The following is a 23,817-nucleotide window of genomic DNA, read 5'->3' on the forward strand; positions in this document are numbered from 1 at the left end:
AAGCTTGCATAAATGTCAAGCAGAACTTGTAATGTGATGAGGTATTATAAAGAGCTTAAGCAAGGTTTTAAAACCAAATTTTTGGTTAACATAACCTTAATCACTTTTCTGCTTCAATGTTAGAAAAAAATGAAAATTAATACATGTCTTTAATACCTTTCAAAACACAGCTTAGGGGCATCTTGCTGTTACTTACATTTTTTAAATGTAAATGCAATATACAAATATAATCCTAAATGCAGGGGACTAAGCCTAGTGTGTGCATGCAAATATGCAAATTCTGATTTCAGGAGCCATGCTGCCATGCTTTGTATTTTAAATGTAGTTTGGTTACATATATAACATATACTGTATATATTTATGTTTTTGAATTCACATAAGCTAGTACTTGTTCTCATAAATTGCTGTTTAGTAAGACCCTTTGAGGTTGGGATTACATTTGGCGATGTTATCAAGCTGTGCCAGTCACACAAATTGGGACATCTTAAATATAGCATCTGTTAACCGTTAAATCACTGTTCTAAATCTCTGTGGATGTTATATCAGCTGAACAGCATGTAAACGAAGCAATAATACAAATTAAACATTCTCCTGGTTACAGTCTTTCCCAAGATCAGTTTATGATACCACAGCTATAGCTGTACAATAGCTAACATGTAAGATACCATTACTATCCTGTTCTTTTTTTTGCCCTCATGTAAGTAGCTACAACATATCTTTTTATCATATCAAAAACACAGCACAAACATGGACACACAGTCTGAGAAGGACTAACTGTACCTATAATAATAACTTAGATAATTTAGCTGACTGGCTGCACTCACTAAAATTGTACCACAGAAGGTTGGTCGACCAGACAGATTTTTGATTCAGCGTTCCTGGATGTCTCAGTTTGTAGGCTGTAAACAATGTTTATTTGGAAATTGTTAATCTCAGTATAATGATTTCCTCAAAACCCCAGGAAATGGACTGCAAATGGAATCCATTATATAGATATATAGATAGATTATATAGATAACTCTTATTCTGGACAGGACTAGTTCTACCTTGTTTATGTTGTTTATTTTATTCATTTTTATACTTCAGCTTTTCTCTTACTTTGTTATGTCACCTCATCATGCCATATACCATTATCACTTCTTTCAACAGTGAATTGTCTTAAACAGCATTACTGCTAGGTACACACTTGCTACCTGAAACACAGCCTCGGTTAATAAAAAGGCAATGACTAATGTGTGGTAACCAAATGGCAATTCAGTCCATTTATCAGGCTATAAAAAATGTGTTTGTGTGTGTGTATGTCCATGCTCCAGGCAAAGGCTTTATCTGTAAGATGTGTGTGATCCGTCCACAATTCTGTGTATCCTGTTTTAATCACTCAGTAGGAGCTCTGCCAGGTGATCACAACCTGCTGACAATGTGAGCAGTAAATAGCTCTCACAGACAAAGACAGTGCCAAGCAAATAAAAATAAAAAGACATGTATTAATTGAACTCTGACCTGTGGTGGCACTAGAAGTCCAGTAATCAACAAAGTCATTAGGATTAATTCTCTGCGAACCACGAATGCCTGATATCCAAATCTACAAATCTAATGTTTTGGGAGGATATTTTACTCACGATGTAGGAATTGGTCATGTTGAAATACACAAAATGTGTGTCACCAACCCTTCTTGGGAATGTATTTCTAAATTTGTGTATGTATTTCTGATTTCCTTTTTATGAAATGTTTTACACAGATTATAAATTGTTTTCCACCCACCAACCTAGAAATGTCTACCTTAAAAATTGGATTTACATGGTTTCTACCCTCAAGTGACAATATAAACATTTTGACAACCATTATTGCCTCTGAGTACTCTGAATGGCCTGTTTTTCTGGGACTCAATTTGCCTTTGATTGTTTCACTGATGAGCCAAGCCTATGTCAGTGAATATTGATAATCACTTCAGGTGTCAAAACTCCTGCCTCACTCCAGTGCTGAGTATCGGCCAGAACCTACAGTCTTTGCAGTTATCAGGACCGCTATCTGTGGTGCTGCTCCAGGGCCAAACAGCAGTGAGAAAGCTGTATGTGGCCCTCACCAAAGCTCATGCTGTTAGTATTGCTTGTCGCCTGGTAGAGAATCAGATGTCATCATTTTATCTGTGTACATGTAATGTACATAAACTGTCTTTGTTTGTCTCAACCTGAAAGCACACCTTTACCTAGTCTATGAGGATAAAAGCAGTTTTCTTCTTCATTGTAGGTTTTCCTGTGCTGGAAATTCAGTGGTTGTGTATTTTGTTAGGTTGAACTGATCAGCCATTGAAGGGTTCGTTGTGTGGACCTTGAGAGGGCTTACTAATAAGCCTCTGAGTCAACATCAAGTCTGTACCTGGGTGTGTATTAGAACACCTGCTCTCACCTCTCAGCTCAGTGGAGAAACTGCTCTATTCTTGTAGCCCTCAGTTTTATCATGACAGAAGAAAGAACACATGATGCATAGGTAAAGAAGCTAAATAACCCTGCTGGTGTGATGGCTCTAAGAGGCAATCACATAGCAGTAGTCATGCATTTCTGTTTGGTGACATTAAGTGTACTATGGTGCTCATCAAGTGCTTTTAAGAGTCTGATATGAGATACTGAGTGGAGGGAAATTGAGATGTAATCATCAGGCAAGGGCATATTTGTTAATGTATGCGCCTGTGACTGGCACAGGAATAGAATACATGGCAGCAAATCCTAGAAAAACATGATGTTACTATTCAAAATCATGACAACTCAGACAAAGAAAAAAGCGCCTCCATGACTGCTCTCATAGAAATACATTGATATACAGACAGTCATCTAGAAAATGGGCTTTCAGTGTACATTAAACACATACAGCAGCATTGCTCTGACATTTTTGTCAGCCTTATATGCACAGAAGTTTACAAACCATACTACAACACGAGTTTAATCTTTGCCAGGTATTTACTGTACAGATTTCCAATAGTGACACATTATTACTTGGCTCACATGATGGTGATTGCTTAAGGCAGTCGCCCAAACACTGCAGTCCTCCCACACACACATCGTCAAACAGCCATGTGTAACAAGGTTATATTATGTTATCTGTACAGTCTTTACACTCTCTTGCTCTTGGATCGACATTCTGATGTGGAGTCTTTGTGAACATGTTATCATATTACATCGAACGCATGTAACATTGACAGCCCATCAGAGATTTGCACAACCTCATAAAGCTTCATTTGGAAAGATTTTATGTTGATGAATTCAGTTCATCTTTGTGCAGTGATTCAGACACACTGGGATCAGGATGCTTTCAACTAGCCATCAAGTCAGCCTACAGTACATTCAACCCAAAAACACATTCTGCATTACACACAAACTACCACATACTCTGCAGCTACAAACCCTAAGTTATCATCTTTATTGAAATGATATACTACTATACTACTACACTTTTTTACCAACAGGCTACAGAAAGACAAAAGTTAATGCCCTACTTTCTACATTTTCCTCTGAAATTATTTTTTCTCTGCTTTTCTCTAGCTCCCCCTTCTTTCTTTCTCCTTTCCCATCTTTTTCCCCCTCATTCTTTCTCTTTCTCTTGTGTCTTTTAGTAGCTGCTTTGAAATGTAAACTGTATGGTTGACAAATGGTGAGTCACAATGTGGGATGATAAATCAGCCCAACTCTGCAACGCTGCCAAGAACCTATCTCTCTTTCCATCCTCTTTCTCTCCTCCTCTCCTTGCAGGCGTCTTTGTGTTCACCCTTGTGTTCACACATGCACACCTACACCAATCGCCTGCTTACACTTGGAGGCGTGCATCCTTTTCAAAAGAGCCTACAACACCCCTTCCAACCTCTCTCTCTCTCTCTCTCTTTTCCTCTCATTTGCAGGCACACTAAAGTGTACGCACAATGTAGCCTACATGTTCTGAATGTGTACATGGCTACACATAAACACACAGATGCAACACTTAGCTTGTAACATTGTCTGCATGTTAGAGTCTCTATAAAGCTGCAGGCGGCCTCATGGAAGAGATTAGAAGGCTGCTGTTTTGAGGCATGACTCATTCACCCCAGAAATTACAAATGTTGATAACAACCAGAGACCCAATATCCTAAACGAGAGGGAGGGAACATTAGAAGGAATAAAGAAAGAAGGGGAAGTGAGACGAAGGCACTTGGCACTGACAAACATAGAATGATCTAGAAACATGAAAAGAACATGGGACGAAAAATGGAAAGGCATGAAAAGGACAAAAGGAAAAGGAAGCGATGAGGAAGATGGAATAAGAAGATCACACATGCTGTGGCCATTAAGCCATTAACGCAGTCATATTTAACATTCAAAAGAGAAGATAACAATATGATGTTGATGATGGATGACAACATCTTAGATGGTAATTATGATGAATATCAGCCAATATGATAATGACAGTGAGTCCAGTAGCACTGATAGCTCATTATGGTCCAGATGGCCGTGCTGATACTGCATGGGATAGCTCATGACACTGGTCCTTACCCCTAACAACTGACATGTTGCTTAGACCCGTGATACCCAAAGTCAATCAAATTTGATCTTTAAAGGTGGGGTACACAATTCTGGAGAAATCCAATACCATGAAAAATGTAATGATATAGTGCAAACAGCAATGCAGCAAGTAATGTAACTAAAGTTACATGTATTGTGGGTTTTCAAACTGCTGCTAACATTCAGCAAACAACAGAGAGGAGGAGATGGTTTCAGAGAGCACACCAGCCAGCAGAAGTCAGTCCTGCTACTATAGCTAACATCATAACAACAACACATCTTTGCAAACTAGAAAGTAAGCTGACAGTCAAGTCATTTCCATCCAAAGTTGACCGAACAAAAAAAACAAAACATATTGATGAAGTCTCAAAGCTTTAGACATTTTTCTATGTATTACTTGTTTCACAATCAGAATGCATCAGACTGCTGCAGTAATTAACAAACTGACACTTCATTCAGGAAAGAGGAAGTTGATTGGCACAAGAAACAGGGTACATTTTTTTCTACTCAAGTGGATCAATATTTGTGTGTGTGCACGCTTGTTGAGCCTCTGCGCTATGGGCACACACAATCAACACCTCCAATCTAATCAGTCAAGGAGACAGCGGTCCATAGAAATTTACATTTAGAAGAAATTCACTCTCATTGTAAACAGAGTTCTCTTCAACGTACTCTGCCCGCATCAACCACACCTCTCTCTTCGCTCTCTTGCTCCCTTTTATATCATCTTCTTTTAAGTTTCTTTTCTACATCTCCCTGTTTCACAGTATGACTCTGTAGTATCCTCTTATCTGTCTCTGGAAATTTGTTTCACCCTGATCTGCCCTTTTTATCATTCCTCCTCATCTTTCAGGGGCCAGAAGAGCAGATAAAATGGCCACATATCAGCCCGAGCATGAGATAAGGAAGCCAGGGGAAATAGCAGCAATTGCCATGTGTTCTCGCCTCTCTCCAGTCTGCTGTGAAGTACGACCAGCATTAAAGAGGGTCTGGCATAAAGCCACAAAATGGCAGGAACATAAAGGAACCAATCATTGTCATTGTAGTAATCTGCAACCTCAAGATTTAAAATATTTTACCCTTTTACCCTTTTACCTATTTTATCTTAGCTGATCTGAGAATTTTGTACGGTACATTTTGTAAACTGTCTTGTTCAGAAATCTGTATTTCACCACATTCACTGACCTTAAAAGGTGTCTCTTCGAGGCACATACATACAATTATCCAATCAAATGTGATTTGAGGCGACCAACTAACCCCTGCAGCATATAACACCCCACTTGACTTTGTAAGCTTGTGTCATAGTAGCTAGGAGAGCAATATCACGAGTTGGAGGTGTGTGTTTGGATGTCAGCTTGCAAAAACATTGTTTACATTTCCAAAAGAGCGTGGTCTAATTTATTCATTTCTCCCACATCCTCCGCCTACTGATGCAACAAAGCAGGTGGGGAGGTGTGGGTGATGGCCAACAGTCCGGTATAACTGTATTGTGGGTGGTATCCTGCTCCAAATCAGTGTGGTTTTCCAGAGGCCCCATGCTCACTAAGGCACAGCTACTTTTGAGAGATGAAGTCCCTGAGAAATTTGATGAAATCCCTTGAAATTACATCCTGCTGGCATAATAAGTTTCTCTCAGAAGTAGTCACATTACAGAAGCTAAAGATGCTCTAACTGCCATTTCACAAAATGACCTACAGAGAGTTAGTTAGTTGGTAAACTTTATAGTCCCCAATGGGAAATTTGTCTTGGGCACAGTGCTACAATTCGTTGCTTGAAACATCTTAAAACATGAAAGAGACACTTGACTATACATTTAGTACTGACAAGGATCAAGGAAATGTATTTATTTTTTATTCAAGGCAAGGTTGTCCAGCGAAATGAAAGTATCCAGTTTCATCTTCACATAATACGTTTGAGAAACACTGTCAATCAATTTTGGTCTGCAATTGAGCACCAAGCATTGCTGATGTAAACACCGAGTCTTCCTCCTCTCATCTTGTGTCAGCTGGAACACTCTTCTTCTACACTCTTCATCTCTTCCTGTCCTCCTGGGGCGACCGCAGCATCTGCCGGGATGTTGGCTGGTCCGGCAGATCTGCCTGCTCTTTAATCCAAACCGCACACTTCCTTTTTCGATGACTGTAGGCTGTTTCTGTCATTGGTAATACGTGTTTCAGCAATGAAGCCGAAAACAGATTAAAACAAAAACAGCTGAATTTAAAGAAGCTAGTCTACTGGCCACAGCAACTGCATGTGCAGCTGCTGCTGTAGTCAAAATCTCTTTATCCAGTCAATTTGAACAATTTTTGGCAAAGTCCACAGTGACTTAGGAAGAAAGTGCTAAAATGATGGGGTGTATTCATTGCACATTGCCCTATTGCACAAAAAAATAGCATTAGAGTTCAGCAGCTTGATTGCGGCTGGGACAAATTTCAGCTTCAATTGGTCTGATTTGTACTTTGGCACATGGAGTCTTCTTCCTGATGACAGAGGTTCATATTCAGAGAAGAGAGGATTTTGAGGGCCTGCAATGATTTTTGTTGCTTGTTTCCTGACTGATTGCTCGTATAGGCTCTGTATTGTTTCGTATTCTTCCTTCCCTATTATCTTTATAGAGACTTTGTGCATGCTGGCAAGCCTGCTTTTCAGTAGCACTGTTAGGTTACTTTGGGTGTGTCAAGTCTATATCATATAAAACAGAATGCAAAGACAGTTGTTACACAGGTAGTTTCAGAGCCTTTAATGCACAGGAAAACAATGTTGCTTACTATCTGATAGAAAGTATTGACTTAAAGCTTTCAGAAACTACAAACTATGTCAGGTAGAGGCTCAAGCCACTTCAAATGAATTGATGTGTTTTTTTCTAATATCACTTTTATTCAGCTTTCAGCTTGCACACTGAGCCCCTCATTCCCCTCACTGCTGCATAATTACCCATCTCTATCTCCTCTCATCTGTGCTCCCCACTGCAAAGGTGATTAGGAGAAAACTGTATCCTTCTCCAGCACCTGTACTCCATTTGGCTAGATCCCTAAAAAAACACAGACTTGTGACAGAGAAGAAAAACCAGAAAAACAACAACAAAAGTCCTTTTGTCTTCGCAAGCAGATGTCTAGACAAAACGGCTGGACAGCTCAGTGGCTGACTGCTCCAGGCCCGAGCGATGAGGTGAGGAATCAAATTAACAAGGGAGGCAGCTGGCATCGGTAAAGCCCTTTGGCTAGGGTCTGTTGTTTTGGTGATAGACAGGATGAATTAATGAGATATGATGTGCTACGCTGCACTGTCTCACCTTGTTACACTGTGATGACGGTCACAGCACCTTTCCAGTGCTCACCAAGGGCACATCTTTTGTATTCTCTTCATTAGAGCCGTGACAAGCAACAGTATTATATGTTTGGAGTGCATGTCCTTGAAAAAAAAAAATAAGGGTTCATCTGCTGTTTTGGCCCCCGGATCTATATGTATTATTTTTGTCTTCTTTGAGACTATTATATAGGGATGGACAATCATCAGAGACCAAGATGCACCAAATTGATTTGGGTGGATTTTATAGTGTAACTTTGACATTACAAATAACTTCTGCATCAGCTTCTCTGATGTATTAAATAGATGGTCAAATACATTTGGGCTGTCAATGTGAGACTTTTGTGTTAATGTATCCATGGCAACATCCCAAAGCCAGACTCACGTCTCTTTTTCACCTTCACAAAGTATCTAGTTTTTTATACACCAATCAACCGTAACATTATGACCACTGACAGGCAGGGGTGGAAAGTAACGAGTTACATTTACTCTCGTTACTGTAATTGAGTAGTTTTTTTGTGCACTTGTACTTTTTTGAGTAATTTTTACTCTGAGTCATTTTACTTTTAGTTAAGTACATATTGTTGGAAGTAATTTACTTCACTACATTTTAAATAGCTTCCGTTACAAAGTAAAAAATAAAATAATTGAACTTGCACTGCGTCTGCGTGCCAGTAACTGTCCATCTGATAGGCTCTGGACAACTGCAGCGCCAGAAGGTCAGAAACGTCGAGACGTTTGGTGCCACAGAGGAGCTGGCTAAAAGATGATGGAGACGGATGGAGAGAAGTGTATCGATGGAGAAGGGTCGAATTTGGGCCACAGAGACACGCACGGAGAACGTGAGGCCAATCCCTGGCCATACTTAAAGGACTTCTTTGAGTTCAAGTCCGCGAATGACAACAATTTCATCATGCAATGTAAACTTTGTCTGCCGAAAGAGACGCAGCTATCCACCTACAAAACCTCTGCTTCCAACCTGCGCAAGCATGTACAGATAACATAACCTCACGTGAAGCTAAATAACGTGACATGCAATTAATCATGGATCCATGCACTCAATCATGGTATGCTAAAGTCAGTGTTAGCAGCCAGCTTTATAGTGCTAGTTAACGTTACCTAACTTGGTAGTAAGCTAGTAAGCTTCATTTTAAACAATCAAATTTGACTCACTCCTTAATTTCACACAAAATTATGCTAATATTGCTATGATATGCGTTAAAAATTGCTTATGAGTGTATTAACACATTGAAAAATGCACCAAAAAGTTATTAAGTTTTGGTTAATAAAAAATCTTCTAGTGTTGTTCTAATATTGGGTCTCTTTAAAATTAAATTAAAGAGTATGGTCTAGACCTGCTCTATGTGTAAAGTGCCTTGAGATGACTGTTGACGATGTACAAATTACCATTATCGAGTATTTAAATTACTTCGCCAAAAATATTGAAACGCATGCGGAAACTCCTCACATCCACTTAATACACGGTGCAGCAACGGTCTCTACAGCATGGCAGGATTCAATCACACGACTAGTGGGCCTACATGATCACATGACATCCCGCTAGCATCCTCCTTGCAACAGTTTAGCAGCGTGTTGTGATGGTAGAGAGAAAATGCAAGCACCTCCAGTCCCTGAAGCTACCGGTACTTCAGATGATTTAGTGCCGAGACGTGGGTCTACCTCTCTGGCATGAAAATGGTTTAGTTTCGAAAAAACTTTTTTAGCGCAGAGCTCAGAGCGCTTCAAGTTGAAATCTGTTCAACTTTTAACACTGCTGGGCGCTCGGAAAATGAGTTTTTGAGCGCCCTCAGCGCTAAAAACGCGTTTTGTGGACACAAGCCCTTATTCAGACAATTCCAATCACATTTTAAAGGGTATCGACTGATTATTGTTATCGCCAAAATCCCCCAAAATAACGATATTATATTATTTTTTGCCCATATCGCCCACCCCTAGTTTATACACCCCCCCCAGAAGTAACTAAGTAACTTTTACTCTGAGTACATTTTAAATGAGCTACGTTTTACTTGACACGGTCAAGGCTTATTGATGCACCTGGGGAGCAAAGGCTGGCCCGATGTGTGTGGTCCGATTCAACAGACAAACTAATGTTAATCGCAAATGCACTAATAGACATTTACACACATTAACACAGAAGACTAAAGTTGCAATTGTGAAATGGCAATGAGTCCAGTGCAACAGTGCAATAGGACATCAGTTCTGTAACTCTGGTGCCAGTCATACTTACACCTGATGTCTTGGAGAAATATGATTTTATAAAGTTTTTAAAAAAAAAAAAAGTAACATCTGAAGCCAACATCTGGTTTGGCTTAGCCTTGAAATGTCAAGAAATAGTGTTAGTGTATGTTGGAGACACAAAGATGATTCTAATGCCTATATTTGCATCACGTAAGGCGACTAGCATGACAATCTCCTAAAATTTGACTGCTCAAAAAGGAGAGGACTTGTTCAAAAGCTATCCCTCATTATCGTTCCAATTACTTCTTGACTTTTTAATTCCACTATAATGCGACACGGACCTAGATCTAACAGTCCTATCTTCCATTGTTTTGCAATGCACACTGTTTTCCACGTGACATCACTGGGCGCAGAGATAAGAATGCAGAGCAGCTTTTTGTCTCTTATCTGTCACACAGACTCCAAAACACCAACATCCTTCCCATTTAAGTCATCCTCTCCTTATGCTTTCTCTGCCTCCAATGAAGTGAACTACGCATTATGTAATGTGTCTACACGTGGCGACACAGTGGCATAACTATGCTCAGTATGCATACACACACCTCCTCACTATCACGTGGAGTAAACATAAGTCCCAACATGCCAAATCATATAATTCAAAGGGACATGCATCTGATCTAATTAAAGACTTAAAGATTACATGTACCATTGCATTGGCAGCACAGCTAATTGCATTTGCAGAATTTCTTTGTGGTTTGTGATACAGCATGACCGACATCCATCCAGTCAGACCCTTTGCATACTTCCCACTTAAATATAAATGTGGTAAAATGTGATATTGTGAGAGAGACAGGAAGAGAAATCAAACTGCTTGAACACAAAATTATACTAATGAAGATGATTAGAAGGCATAATGCCTAAATACCAAAATATAGTCCACCTTGAAGATGGAATACACTGTAATTAAAATTAAGACAGCTTAAAAATTTGCCTCCTTAGGGTTTACTGGATAGGTGGGTGTAATTCTATATGTATTAAAAAAGGTTTTATATATAGGACAGAAGAGAAATCTAAAGACATTATCTTGATCAATGCATGTGACATGAAGCACAGTGTATACATTGCCTTCCATGTCTAAAACTGTGTAGCTTTATCCCCATATTTAACAACTATCATGTTTCACTAAGTCTTTGGCAAATCAGAACAACTACAAACACTTCTGCGTTCTGATCTGGTCAGACAACATGCAATTCAGTGCTTCTGGATGAAGACACCTTAAGAATCACCTGAATATAGGAATTGTGTTTTTGTAACATTAGAATGAGCCATTTAGATCAACAGATGCCTTTCATGGAGGCCACCATGTTGAACCGCCATGTTTCTGTAGCCTAGAAGGGACAAACCAATTACTGGCTCTAGATAGGGGCATTCTTAGTTTCTCCTTCACGGAAGATGACCTGAAGGAGCTGCAATCTGTTACCACACTGCTAGATGACACTAAATCCTCCACAGTGGACCTTTAAGGGAGTTAGTGAATAGATAATATTCCACATTGTCATACAATTTTTCATGGAAACTGTTTGCAAAGTGTGAGACTCAAGCACTACCGTTGATTTACACCGCTTATGAAACTGTGTAGAATGATGTGGACAAGAGCAAAGCTGCATGTGTGGTTATTTTGCAAGAGTCTGGTGCTGATTGCTGCCGTGCATAATTGCAGCTTGACAATGTGCCGCACTTCAATTAGAGGCTGCAGACGATCACAGACTTGCCTTTGATCAGCTGAAAGGGAAATGCCTATATACAACATAGTTACTGTAAGTGCCATTTGTGTTTGCACCTTGCGCTGCACTTTGCATAAAAACAGACCTATACGTCTTTGACTTTCAGCTTCTGTGGTACATTCATTTCCGTCTGTCTTTCTCTGCACCTTGTGCTATCTACCCACTCAAGCCACCTGTTATCGTAGGATTTTGAAGGCTCAAATATATGCATGGACATGTGCACACACAAACATATGCAGGCACACTGATACATACAGACCTTTTCTTTTTTTACTGGCTACTAGCTGGAGGGTACGGAGCAAAGGATGTTACTGAATTTGGATGTGATATTTCTCCAGAAAACATCAGTAGACTCACTGTTTGTTTGTTTGTTTGTTTGTTTGTTTGTTTGTGTGTCGGCACATGTGAGTGAGCACAGCCTCATGAGCCAGAGGGCCGATGACTAACACATCTCAGTTACTTTACTCAGAAACAAAATGCTATTTTATTTACACAACAAGTCCTCATAACTAAACGTCAAATTAGGCCGCAGTGTCTTGCAAAATGACACATGCTTCAGATACAAGTCATAAGAACAGGCAACTGGAAGTTAGGTCGTCATGGATTAGGTTAAAATGAACATTTGTCTATGTTTCACCAAAGAGATAAAATTATCTTTTAGTCCAGGCCAGTGATTCCCAAACAGTTACTCATGTGCATCCGACACTCTCTCATCTTCACTTATTCTGACTTTTCACTGTCACTAATCCCACAGTACAGTAATCACAGAAGCGTTCAGTGACCTTTTTGCAGTAAAGGTTAGCAAGCAGTCTTTACACATCAGATAAAGGCAAAGGTCAGCCTGCTTGATCTAGCCTAGGCAACGCCCTTTTTTCTTTCGAAAACTATTTGTGTTTTTGGAGAAAAATAAAACTTTTTTTTTTTGCTTGTGCTACCATACCAACTTTGTTTTATACAAACAATTCCATAAACCAGTACTAAAGTATTTTGTTCTCCTATGATGCTTTTCTCCATGTATGATCGAAACCAAATTATCTAAAATGCACATGATCCAGAAAAACATGCCTTTGATACACAGGTGACTGACTTTACTGGTATGACACTATGCTATTTGGATTGAAAACGTCTCCTGTCTTATTATCTACATTTCACAACGTATAACAGGGCCATTTCCTACACTATTCTCAGTGGCGCTATTAATAGAAAGCTGACCTTTCATTCCTCGACTACCTCGCAATCCCTAGCAGAGTGGACGAAGGACCAAAGAGCAAAGACTGGCAACCAAGGGGATAAGGAGGTTAAGGCTGAAGAAGATGAGGAGGATATAAATAATAACTGAAACCATTTTGTAGTGAGAGCATAGACAATTGCTTTAAGGAAGCAATTCAAAATGTAAACTCAGCTTTTCCACAAGCAAAAAAAAAAGTATTGCCTTTAATCGATAGTGACAGGAAAGAGGGAAAAGAGAGAGAGAGAGAGAGGATAACACACAGCACAGGTTCGATTCAAACCTTGGGCTACTGAAGCAAGGACTCAGTCTTGGTACCAGGTGAGCTATCCGGGCACCCCTAAAAGCAAAATTTAAAATCAAACATACCCCTAATGTCTGCAAATGTCATAATGAATGACAACAGATTAGCAATAGCCACAGACTTTTAATATTAAATGTTTGCAATAATCTATATGCAAAATTTCAGCCCTTGCTGTTTCTTCGATATAACTATTTTAAATTCTTAAAATTAATTCTGCATTATATGGAACATTAGTACATTTAGTAGTTTTGTGCAAATTTCTCTACAAAGAGTATCCTAATTTGCATCAGGACAAAAGACAACAGTCATCTCCTCCTCCAGCTGCTATTTAACAGTTCAGTGGCTTAAGATGAAATGAATGCAATCAAGCTCTACTGAAACTGTTTTCACACATGGAAAGAATAAGGATCCACTTTCCTACCTCCCATAGCTTCCACAAAATTGTGTAACAATTGCGTAACATTTTGACATGAAAACATCTTTGCGACTTAATTTTGGGATACTGAAAAAGAATGACCATCATGAGGAAGATTTCACACTGTGTACCACCAGATAACATTTGGTAGTACATCTGAGCCGTTGCATTAAAGCACAAAACAGAAAGTGAACGCTCTTTGAGTCCTTTGGATAAGTGGATGGTGGAGAAAGTGAACGACAAAATAATCTTTTGGTAACTTTTCCCAAAAATGCCACGTAGCATTCTCATGGTTTTATAGCAAGTATAGCGAAACTATCACAAATTACAGCAATCAATCATGAGTATTTGGACAGTAACACACTGTATGGTGTATGCTATATGGAGCCATATGATGATGTGAGTTACAAGAAGAGTTCAGAGCTCCAGCAGCTGTGATTGCAGCAAGTGCTGCCACAGAATTTCTAGTCAGGGTAGATTTTTAACCTTTCATAAGATATACAATATCTTTATGACTGTAGGAAAGAGAGCAATAGAGTCAGACTACATCCACTTTCCACATAGAGTTTAGAGCAGATAGCTGTCTTCAAAAATAAAAAATATTGTGTGTATGTGTGTGTTTGCGTGTGCATGGGTACATAAAATTGTGCATGAGATGAGCTGTACTCCTCATGGCCAAGAGAAGTGAACCTCACAAATCACATCCACATACTTATCATTGTAAAAGAGAGAATTAAGGTTGACACAAAGAGAAAGAGGGTTAGAGATTACACCAAGAGAGAATAAAAGAGATGTTTTTTTGTATGTGTGGTGTCAGTATAGTACTGTACAATGCGAAACGGAAAGATCATGGTCACGTAGATCAGACAGAAAAAGAGAGAGAGCGAGAAGACCTCAAGAGAAACGGGTCTAGGGGAGGGAAAAAGGAGAAGAACAATTAATGAAAAAATGTTAAGTTAATTAGAAAACCAGGGGCCAAGAGTCAATGGTAAAAAAAATCCAACATGATAACAGGTTGACATCGTGACAGAGACCAACAAACTGCAGAGCAACATGGTGGGTTCGGTGATTTTCCTTCCCCCTCGAAATGGTACTGTACATGTGATCATTATATAGCTGGAAGGAAATGAGTGGTCTTCCAACCAAACCAGAAATACCGTTGTTAATGGAACCCCGAGCAAGGATGAGGACTAATTAAAAGAGGGTGGACAAAATGAGAGTACTAAAATACCACAGTTGCTAGCTTGCAGACTCAGCCTATTATCATGTTAAGGAAATGTGAAACCAAAACAACAACAGTGAAAATTAATTTACTATCTCCATGACCCTACTTCTGACTTTATTTATTATGCCAGTAAACAGCCTCCTAATGAGTTTATGAGGACTCAATCGCTAGTTTCAAGTCTTCTTCAATACAGCGTAATGTTCATTTTGTAACTTATGGTCCCATTCAGAGTAAAATAGACAATAAAGCAGGGTATGCTTTAGGGCATTGCTATCTTGTGATTGACAAGTCATTGTTAGGTTTCATTTCCTTAGAATGATCCGTTTTTATATTGTAGCCCTAAATGGAAAAACCAAACATTGGCTTTAGAAAGGGGCTTTGTGAGTTTCACAGCCACCGTTTCTTCTACACCCTCTGAAGGCTGGGCTGTATTCAAATGGTTGCAATATGCAACTTCACTGCTAGATGCCACTAAATCCTACACATTGGTCCTTTCGAATACCCTTTTTTATTCCTGAGGTGGGATGTATACTGTAAAAAAACATTTCCTTTTCATTGTAAAAACATAAAAACTGTAAGAAAAAAAGTGTAGGCTTGTCAACTCTGGAAAACAGCCTCATTTCTCTTGCCATGTCTTGTTTGTTATCTTCCTACCTTTTTCATTTTCTGACTTAGGGAATCCAAAAAGCTGCCACAACTCTGATTTAAACCGTATGGTGTATCTTCAATTTCTCTCTTCACCTGCAGCCGCCATGTCTTCGCGCCTTGAAACAGCTACTGACATGAATGCTGAGGACACTGAACAAAGTCGAAAGTACATCACATCCTTTGCTGTTCAAAGACTATCACACGATCCATTTCTCACCGCTTTGGATCCTAACATATTTATTTGTATCACAATTTAACTGTGAAAAAAAAGCAGCCTCCTCATTAATTTGCATCTGGATATACATCTGATATCACAGAATGTAGTAGTTTCCACAGCCACAGGAAACATGAAACAGCGAACATCTGCCAATGTTCATTAACTTGAGAAGAAAAAAGAAAACAAGAAAATACAGCTAAATTGTTAAATAGATGTTGTGCAGGCTAAAGATAGAAGCAACAACATGAAGCAATAGTTTCTAAGGGACTGCTAAACATTAACTGATCAAGCATGTTTATTTCCTGATTTTCTGAATCGGACATGTAATGAAATTATTAATCATGTTATTGAATTATTTCAGGTCATTTAAAAATGCAGTGATGCAGATGTTCACCTTTTCTTTGTTCCAAATGATGGTAATAGTAAAAGTAATAATATTGGAGCACCTTGGTAACCAAATATTTACAGTACATGTTGCATGGTTACAACCATCACTGGTTCGATTATAGTTGGCATCCTTTGTTACATGTCATACTCCTTTCTTTCCTGTTCATTACAACTATCCAATAAAGGAAAAAAAAAAATCATCATAAAAATAATAATAATAATCTGAACTGTCACCTCGGCCTTTGGGAACTTGCAAAGGGCAGGGTGGTTATGAGTAGCTTAATACTGCTGCTTCATCCCTTTTCTGTCCTGCTACCAGAGCAGCACTTTTGCTTGCTCACCTTTGGCGCCAGTTAAAACTGCCATTACTCTAGTTTACAAATAGAAGGCTGCAAATCCTATTACATGTAATTCAATCAGGACCAAGTGAGTCACTAGGCAGAACTGTACATGTCTCATTGTGATTATGTGTGTATGTGCTCATATCAATGGCAATGGGTGTGTTGATATTGAGCTCAAGTTTGGTAACAGAAATTATGTAAATAGAGCATGGTGTGTGCAAATACAACCACCACTCTTGATCTGGATAGCACCTGATTATGACACTGTCCTTCTGTAGTAGCCGAGCTACTGACGCCAAAATAGTCATTATGTTTGCAGGCCTGCTCACACAGTCAGCAAAAGTGTGACGACGAATGCTTAATTCATGACCATTTGATGGTATTGTTTGCCTGACTAGCACAGCAAAGCTGCCCTGTCACACATTCTGTAAAGACTGTGTGATTAATAATGGACTGTAACAGTAGCTGTGTGTTTACACAGAGTGACCTCCTCCCATTGCCCACTCACGCTTCATTGGCCAAATTAGGTTTACTAATTGCTTGCTGCTGGTCATTGAATAAACATGTGGCTGCTGATGAGAGAATTCATGCCGAAAAGTAAAGTTGCAGTCGCCTTCTTACCTAGCAACAAGCAGAGGACTGTTGTCAGCGCAGGCTAACTTATCTCGATTACTCAGCACTGTCAACAAATCTCTGGCTGGGCGAAAGTCTTGGCAGTGCCGTGAGTTGATAGAGGAGGACATGCAATATCAGCTTAAGTCAAGTCTATTGATTTGCTCAGTGTTGATATCACACCCAGAGACGTTACTTATCAGGATCAAAGATATTTAACACAGCTTAGAGTATCATGTTTTAGTATTATTTACACTTAGTGGCCAGTTTATTAGGTGCATATACACTAGCTACAATAAATACCTGCAATAAATCCTACCTTCACAAAGGTTATTATGTTCAGTTTCTGTTGAAACCATTTTAGAGAGGTGTTGATTCATCTTTATAGTCCTTTTTACCACTTTACCTAATAAAACTTGTATATCGGAGACACTGCTGGGTGACATGCTTGAAGTCACAGCACTGATAACAATAATTTTCTGATACTCATTTGCTATATGTCGTAAAATCACACTGATATAAATGAATAAAAGAAAGAATGGATGAAATTATCTGTGCCCTGCTGTTACACATTACATAAAACATATGAGAAAAAATAAACTTAAATAACCAATTGTGTTTTTAATCAAAATTAGCTTGGGTTCCTAATAATTCTGACAGAATATGAAATGATAACGTGTGATAATCGTATCAACACAATACGATTGAACTGACAGTTAATGAAAAATAATATTGAATTGTCATCCAGCCCTAATGTCTCGAAATGTATTGCTGTTCAAGTGATACATGGATTGTCCTGTGTGCTATAAACAAGCTGTTGATATTAATATGAACCCTATCTCTCTTCGCCTCCTCCTCCTCCTCCCTCCCACTATTCTTTTCCATTTCTATCTCACCTCATTCTTGTTCTTCGTTTCTCTGATCTGATTTACCGTTATGAGAAGTGACTGTCAATCAGAATCTGGGCAATTCTATTACCTGAAACCCCTTATTGAAACTACATCCACTTTTACTGCGCTGACACACCAACCAACATCTGTGCACACACACGTTCATATATTCGCACACAGAGGCGCACGCAATATTGACACAGGTAGACGGCACACATGGATGAACACTCAGCAAGCAGACACGCAGGTTTAGGCACAGGACAGAAAGAAAGAAACAGACACACCTCTAGACACTTGTCATGGTCTTTCACTGTTCTATTTGCTCTCAATAAACCAAATCTCAGCATATTTTGGTAATGTCGCTCCAGGCAGGGGGAGGAGTGTCCTAGGAGCCCACTGCAGAGAGCCTCATTGCCAACCCACTGCGCCAACCCTGATGACATCGTCACTATGCACCATTCACCAGAGCAGGACCTGTCCTATTGTGACTGCCTCAGCTGTTCGTATTAAATACGTGACATTTGACGATAATACTGTCCAAAACAAATCACTTTAAACATTGATTGGAGCAACAGCAGTCAGTATGCTCATGTATCTCTAGTATTTCTTGATCACTGTAGAGGGTTTAAGTTTCACCCATTACAAAATTATGATTGGACAAAGGATGCAATTTGAAAAAAAAAAAGTGATTTGTCATTCAGGAAATGCAAATAACACAGATTACTAGTGAATGTATCTACTACTACCAGAGTATGTGGTTGCTTACTAATTTCTACCAGGAGAAAGTGTGTAGGAGGTAGGGGTCATATGTGAAGCAAGAAAACAGAAATAATGTAAGATAATTCCTTCCTTGGTGATTCTGCTGCAAGATTTACATTTTCAGATTAGTTTTTTTAAACCATCTGATGATCATGGAAATTCTCATATAGTGATACAAGTAGCCCATGATGTCATATGGTTTGTTCAAACTTTACTAAAGACAGTTACTATGTTCTTGGAAAACAGCCCGCAGCATCAAGACATTAAAAACATCATTCAGATTTCTCTCTTGAATCTAAAATAACTGTGAATATTTAGTTTAAAGATATCCTAGTGTTATGGGCATTCAGTTCTGTGTTAAAATTTTGTGGATTTGGATTTGTGGGTGTGTAGTTTTCTGCTCACATAATTGAAGGATATTTTATTCATATCATTATTCATGTCATTATTATACAACAGATGCTTTTCTGCCTACACTAGTGTCTTCAACTACTTTTTTTTTTTTTTGCTGTGTCCTTTTATCTCATCACTCTTTCTATCCTTAACAATATAATCCCATTGCCTTCCTCCTTCTCAATGTTCTAATGTTACCTTTAGCTCGTTCTCCCTTCCTATAACTCTACATACTTATCTACTTGCTTCCTTCCCTCACTCATTTTCCTGCCCATTTATTTCTAACCCTGTAAAGCACATCAGCAATGATTTTAACAACTCCTCAATCGGCTGAATTCTCAAAAATGTTTTGCCCCAACTCCCCAAATCTATTCTGAGTAACCAATTTACATAAGCACACCTGGCCAATACAATAAAGCCACCTTATGCAAATCCATTTAACCAGTTTCATTTTCTGCTTCTGTTGAATTTCTGTTGAAGTTCTTGTGCAGCAGAACATGCAGCAGCATTCATCAAGTTTGTAAAACTTGGTAAAGCTCTAAATATGGTTAAAGTAAATGGCTAAATGGTATTAGGAATACTAATCTCTATAAACATGCTCACCCATTTATTTTTCAGTATTACATAGTATGAATGTTACATACAAGAATGTATTTTTAATGGCCTGAGCTTCTCTCAAACGTATGATGTACTCAATTTCATCATAATGAGCTTAAGCCTTCTAATGTCCTTTGAGTACTACAGTCTTACTTCAGACAAAACACTAAGCCTTGGTAACTCGACATCCTCTAACTTTGGAATGAAAATGAACCTGAATATGGTTAATTCTATCGTGAAAGAAGGGTGAAAGATAATACTCCTGATGTCTGCTTGTGAACCATATGTAGACATGTCTCAGATAGAGAATAGCTGTATCTAGCTCACTTCACTTGATAAATCACTGCAGTACTTAAACTAGTGCCAGTATGCAGGTTATTATGCATACAAAAACACACCCATCTGAGAAAATGTAACTCTATTTTTCAGTTACATATATCAGGTAACAAAATGTTTTCTGACAACAGATATATTGATCACTCTTCTGCCTATACTGACACACACAAACGCACATAGCGTACATACTCTCAAGGAGACACACATGCCTACACACCACACACTGGAAAAAGGCACCTCCCACAGAGAGCCCACATAACCGCAGTCGATCAATAGTGTCATTGGAATGTTTAACTTTGAGCCCCCGGAGATCAATACAGATTTCTTAACAGGAACAAAATATATATTTCTGTCAAATAATGATGTGTTGCTACAGTGGAAAGCAGTGACTATGATGTCGGGTCAGCCACAGCAGACAAACAGAAGGGAAGGAGACAGCGTGCTGGCTTTAAATTGCCTGTTTTTTACACGCTGCACCACCCTTGAGAGACTGTGTGAGAAAAATTCAAATCTGGTGGAATTGTGAAATACACTTGGTTATATGTGCAGCACTAACAGTAGGTCTCACATTGTGTCATAGGACTTACTATGGGCCACTTATGAAACGGAAATGGAGCGCAATAAATTCTTGCAATGCCTATACAGCATACAGTATTAATATAGCTACAAAGATAGGAATATATAGAGGCGAAACGCTTCAGTACTAATATAGCTACAAAGGAAGAAATATATAGAGGAGAAATCCATTAGAAAAGCAATAGGGGATAAAAACAAAGATAGCCCATGACAGAAGATGACAGGTGGACGTTTAAAGCCCTGGGAAGAAAAGAAAGAACATTCAGATGGGCTGTGAAGGACAGAGGAAGGGTGAATTGAATAAATAAAGGCAGAAATAAGGGAGGAAAAAAGGTCCTCTAGACAGAAGGCGATGGAGGGCGAGGCAGAATGAGAAACAGCAAAATAGAGAAGAGTGTGTATGTGAGAGCGTGCAATTGAGAGAGAGACAGAGCCAGTGACAGACCACATGGGAGCAGACGAAGGTGTGTGCAGCATGTCAATACAAATGCTAAGTCACTCAAGGGCTTCCATCCAGGTGAAAACTTAGCGTTGCTTCACAGTCAGGCATTCGTTAGAGAGATATAGGGAAAACTGGTGGCTTAAGATGGAGGGAAAAGTACAGGATATCAAATATCTACATTTGGCTGAGCTTATCATGTAATCAAGTCACATTTTGTCTCTTTTCATCAGCTATTCCCTGTGACATCAAACACCACTGTGCACCTTTACCCTTCTCCTCAACATCCAGCCTCCTATTCTCCATTTCTTCCCCTCTTTCAAATATTCAAACAATGTCACATCTCCCTCTGTCATTATCTCTTTTTTTCTGTTTCTTTCAGCAGAGAAACCACTCTGTCCATCTACTACGCCAGCAGGGCCAGCAGTGTGGCTGCCGCAGCATTACTGATTCTTCACTGCCATGGCCCTAGGTTCCCTAAAGGCATAACAGGAACCCTGGGTATTTATGAGGGTGTAATCTCCTACCTGGGTTGCACTCACACGTCCTCTCCCATCCCTGTGACCGGGTGACCCAGGGGATGGGCCGCTGGACGGACAGTTCTGAGCCTGCAACATGACAGCCGAGCAACATGAAATGACAGGGCTGAAAGTAGGATGAGAAATGGGAGATGAGAAGTGGAAGAAGGAAGACCCCTGCCTGGAGACACACTATAGTAGTGCCACAGGTTTGTGTAGTAGATACACTATCTCTGGTTATAGATTACTTAGACAAATATCAGTGTTACTTACATTTGCAGTCAAGGTGCATCTGTCGTGTCTAGTAAATATTTTCATTTCATTTGTATAATGTGAATTGCAAATGCATTTCTTTTTAAATATGCCGTAATTATACATAATAGTGTAGTGAGATTAACTGCTTCCTCCAAAAAAGACCACAAAACAATCACGGATGAATAATATCCAGTGGCAAAGGCCAGGTAATGTATTTACAGTACATAACTATGTATTCATGTATGTATAGTTTTCCAGTGTGTCTCTAGAAAGAGGAAGGGAGGGATTGAGCAGATGAGGGGTAAAGGATACATTCGTACGCCGCCTGATCTGGAGCCAATGGCCAGGATCTTCTGCACCGGGTCAAAAGCCAAAGCAGTAGGCTGGTAAGGAAAACCATGACGCACCGTCTGCAAGGGAAAAAAACAGAGCAATATTTTAATTAAACAAGGAAAAACATTTTAGGACCATAGGGTAATTAAATGATTTTATCATTTAATAACTTTTCCTGCCCCTACGACATTCAACTGTGTAATGAATCCAGTTGAAGCTTTGTCATTTTGGAAAGCTAACTGTTCATTTTCTAAAACTATGACCTTTAATTCTGTCAAAAAATAGATGACTAAATAATGTTGTAAAGACACATGCCTAATATTACTTGTATTTGCACACCATTTTAACATTTGTCAACACAGAAAGCATTAAATATGCATCAGCATTTCAATGAACAGAAAGCTTATTGAAATTCAAAAACCTTTACAAGGTCAACACTCTTCTACTAATAAAACATGGTGACTTCACTCTGTGTAATTAACAAATAAACTGCGGCTTCTGTTAATGTTGCATCTGGAATAAACTGAATTGCCTGACAAGGCAAAATGACACCGTCTATCCCACTCCGAGATGCACTGCATTCACTGCAGCTGTCTGCCATTAGTAATGTTAAATATCACAGTAGTGCCTCAGTTCAGTTTGCCTCATGCTATAGATAGGAATGAAAACTTTATAAATATCAGATCATAGTTTAATTGTCTTAAAAAAACTAATGAATACCAGTAAGTAAGAAGCTTCAGTTCTGAACCCAGAATTAAGTCATCAGTGGTTTGTTAATAATATAACACTCATTGTTGCCCAACACCCACACCTCATCACCAGCACAAACACCTTTGCTGCCTGAACTGCTGTAACAGGGGTTTTTGTGCTCTCATTAATACTGAAGAGTCATGGATTTAGAAAGATAAAATGAGAGTCTGTGGATGAATTAAATGGTTATAAAACACAGAATGAAATCACTCAATGGTGATTAGAGTCGACAGAGGAAAAAGAGAAACAACACAGAGATACTGTGAATCCCATTGCAACCACAGGGCACAGCATGGGTCTGTGCTTCTGTGTCTGTGTGTGCATGCTTGGCACATATTTCCCATTCATATTCAATAAACAAGAGCTTCTGTGTGTGAGTCTATATTGCTAAATGTTTAAAATTACTAATATTATTTACACATATTGCATATTTATGAGTACAATACTATGGTGCATGACATGTTCAATTCATGTTATATTTAGGGTAAATGGACGAGTGTGTGTGCGTGTGTGTGTGTGTGTGTGTGTGTGTGTGTGTGTGTGTGTGTGTGTGTGTGTGTGTGTGTGTGTGTGTACACTGCTGTAGCATACCAATTAAGAGTACCTGACCTTCAGATACACATATATCTGTCACTCCACTAATACATTCACAGCGGGTTTTCACTGCTACATTTAGGCCAGTGAGTGCCTTGCATACAAATGGAGTCGTGAACAATGACATAGATCATTTTTAAGAGATAAAAACAGTAAACTTAGCATCATACAGTGCATGTAATCTG

General features: G+C 39.1%; 1 protein-coding gene across 12 annotated transcripts in view; it reads right to left on the reverse strand.

Annotated features, from left to right (window-relative positions):
* stxbp5l (syntaxin binding protein 5L) overlaps positions 1 to 23,817 on the reverse strand; it is a 380,881-nt gene that overhangs the window by 338,064 nt on the left and 19,000 nt on the right. For all 12 annotated transcript variants that reach the window (XR_007885269.1, XM_051404539.1, XM_051404538.1 and 9 more), the window contains exon 2: positions 22,268 to 22,365. Coding sequence is in view for 11 of the 12 variants with exons in the window: in XM_051404539.1 (XP_051260499.1) it covers positions 22,268 to 22,365 (98 nt within the window). In the remaining variant the exon portion in view is untranslated. The remainder of the gene's footprint in view (positions 1 to 22,267; positions 22,366 to 23,817) is intronic.

Source organism: Dicentrarchus labrax, unplaced genomic scaffold, assembly GCF_905237075.1.
Source record: "Dicentrarchus labrax unplaced genomic scaffold, dlabrax2021, whole genome shotgun sequence".
In the NCBI taxonomy this organism is placed as follows: Eukaryota; Metazoa; Chordata; class Actinopteri; family Moronidae; genus Dicentrarchus; species Dicentrarchus labrax.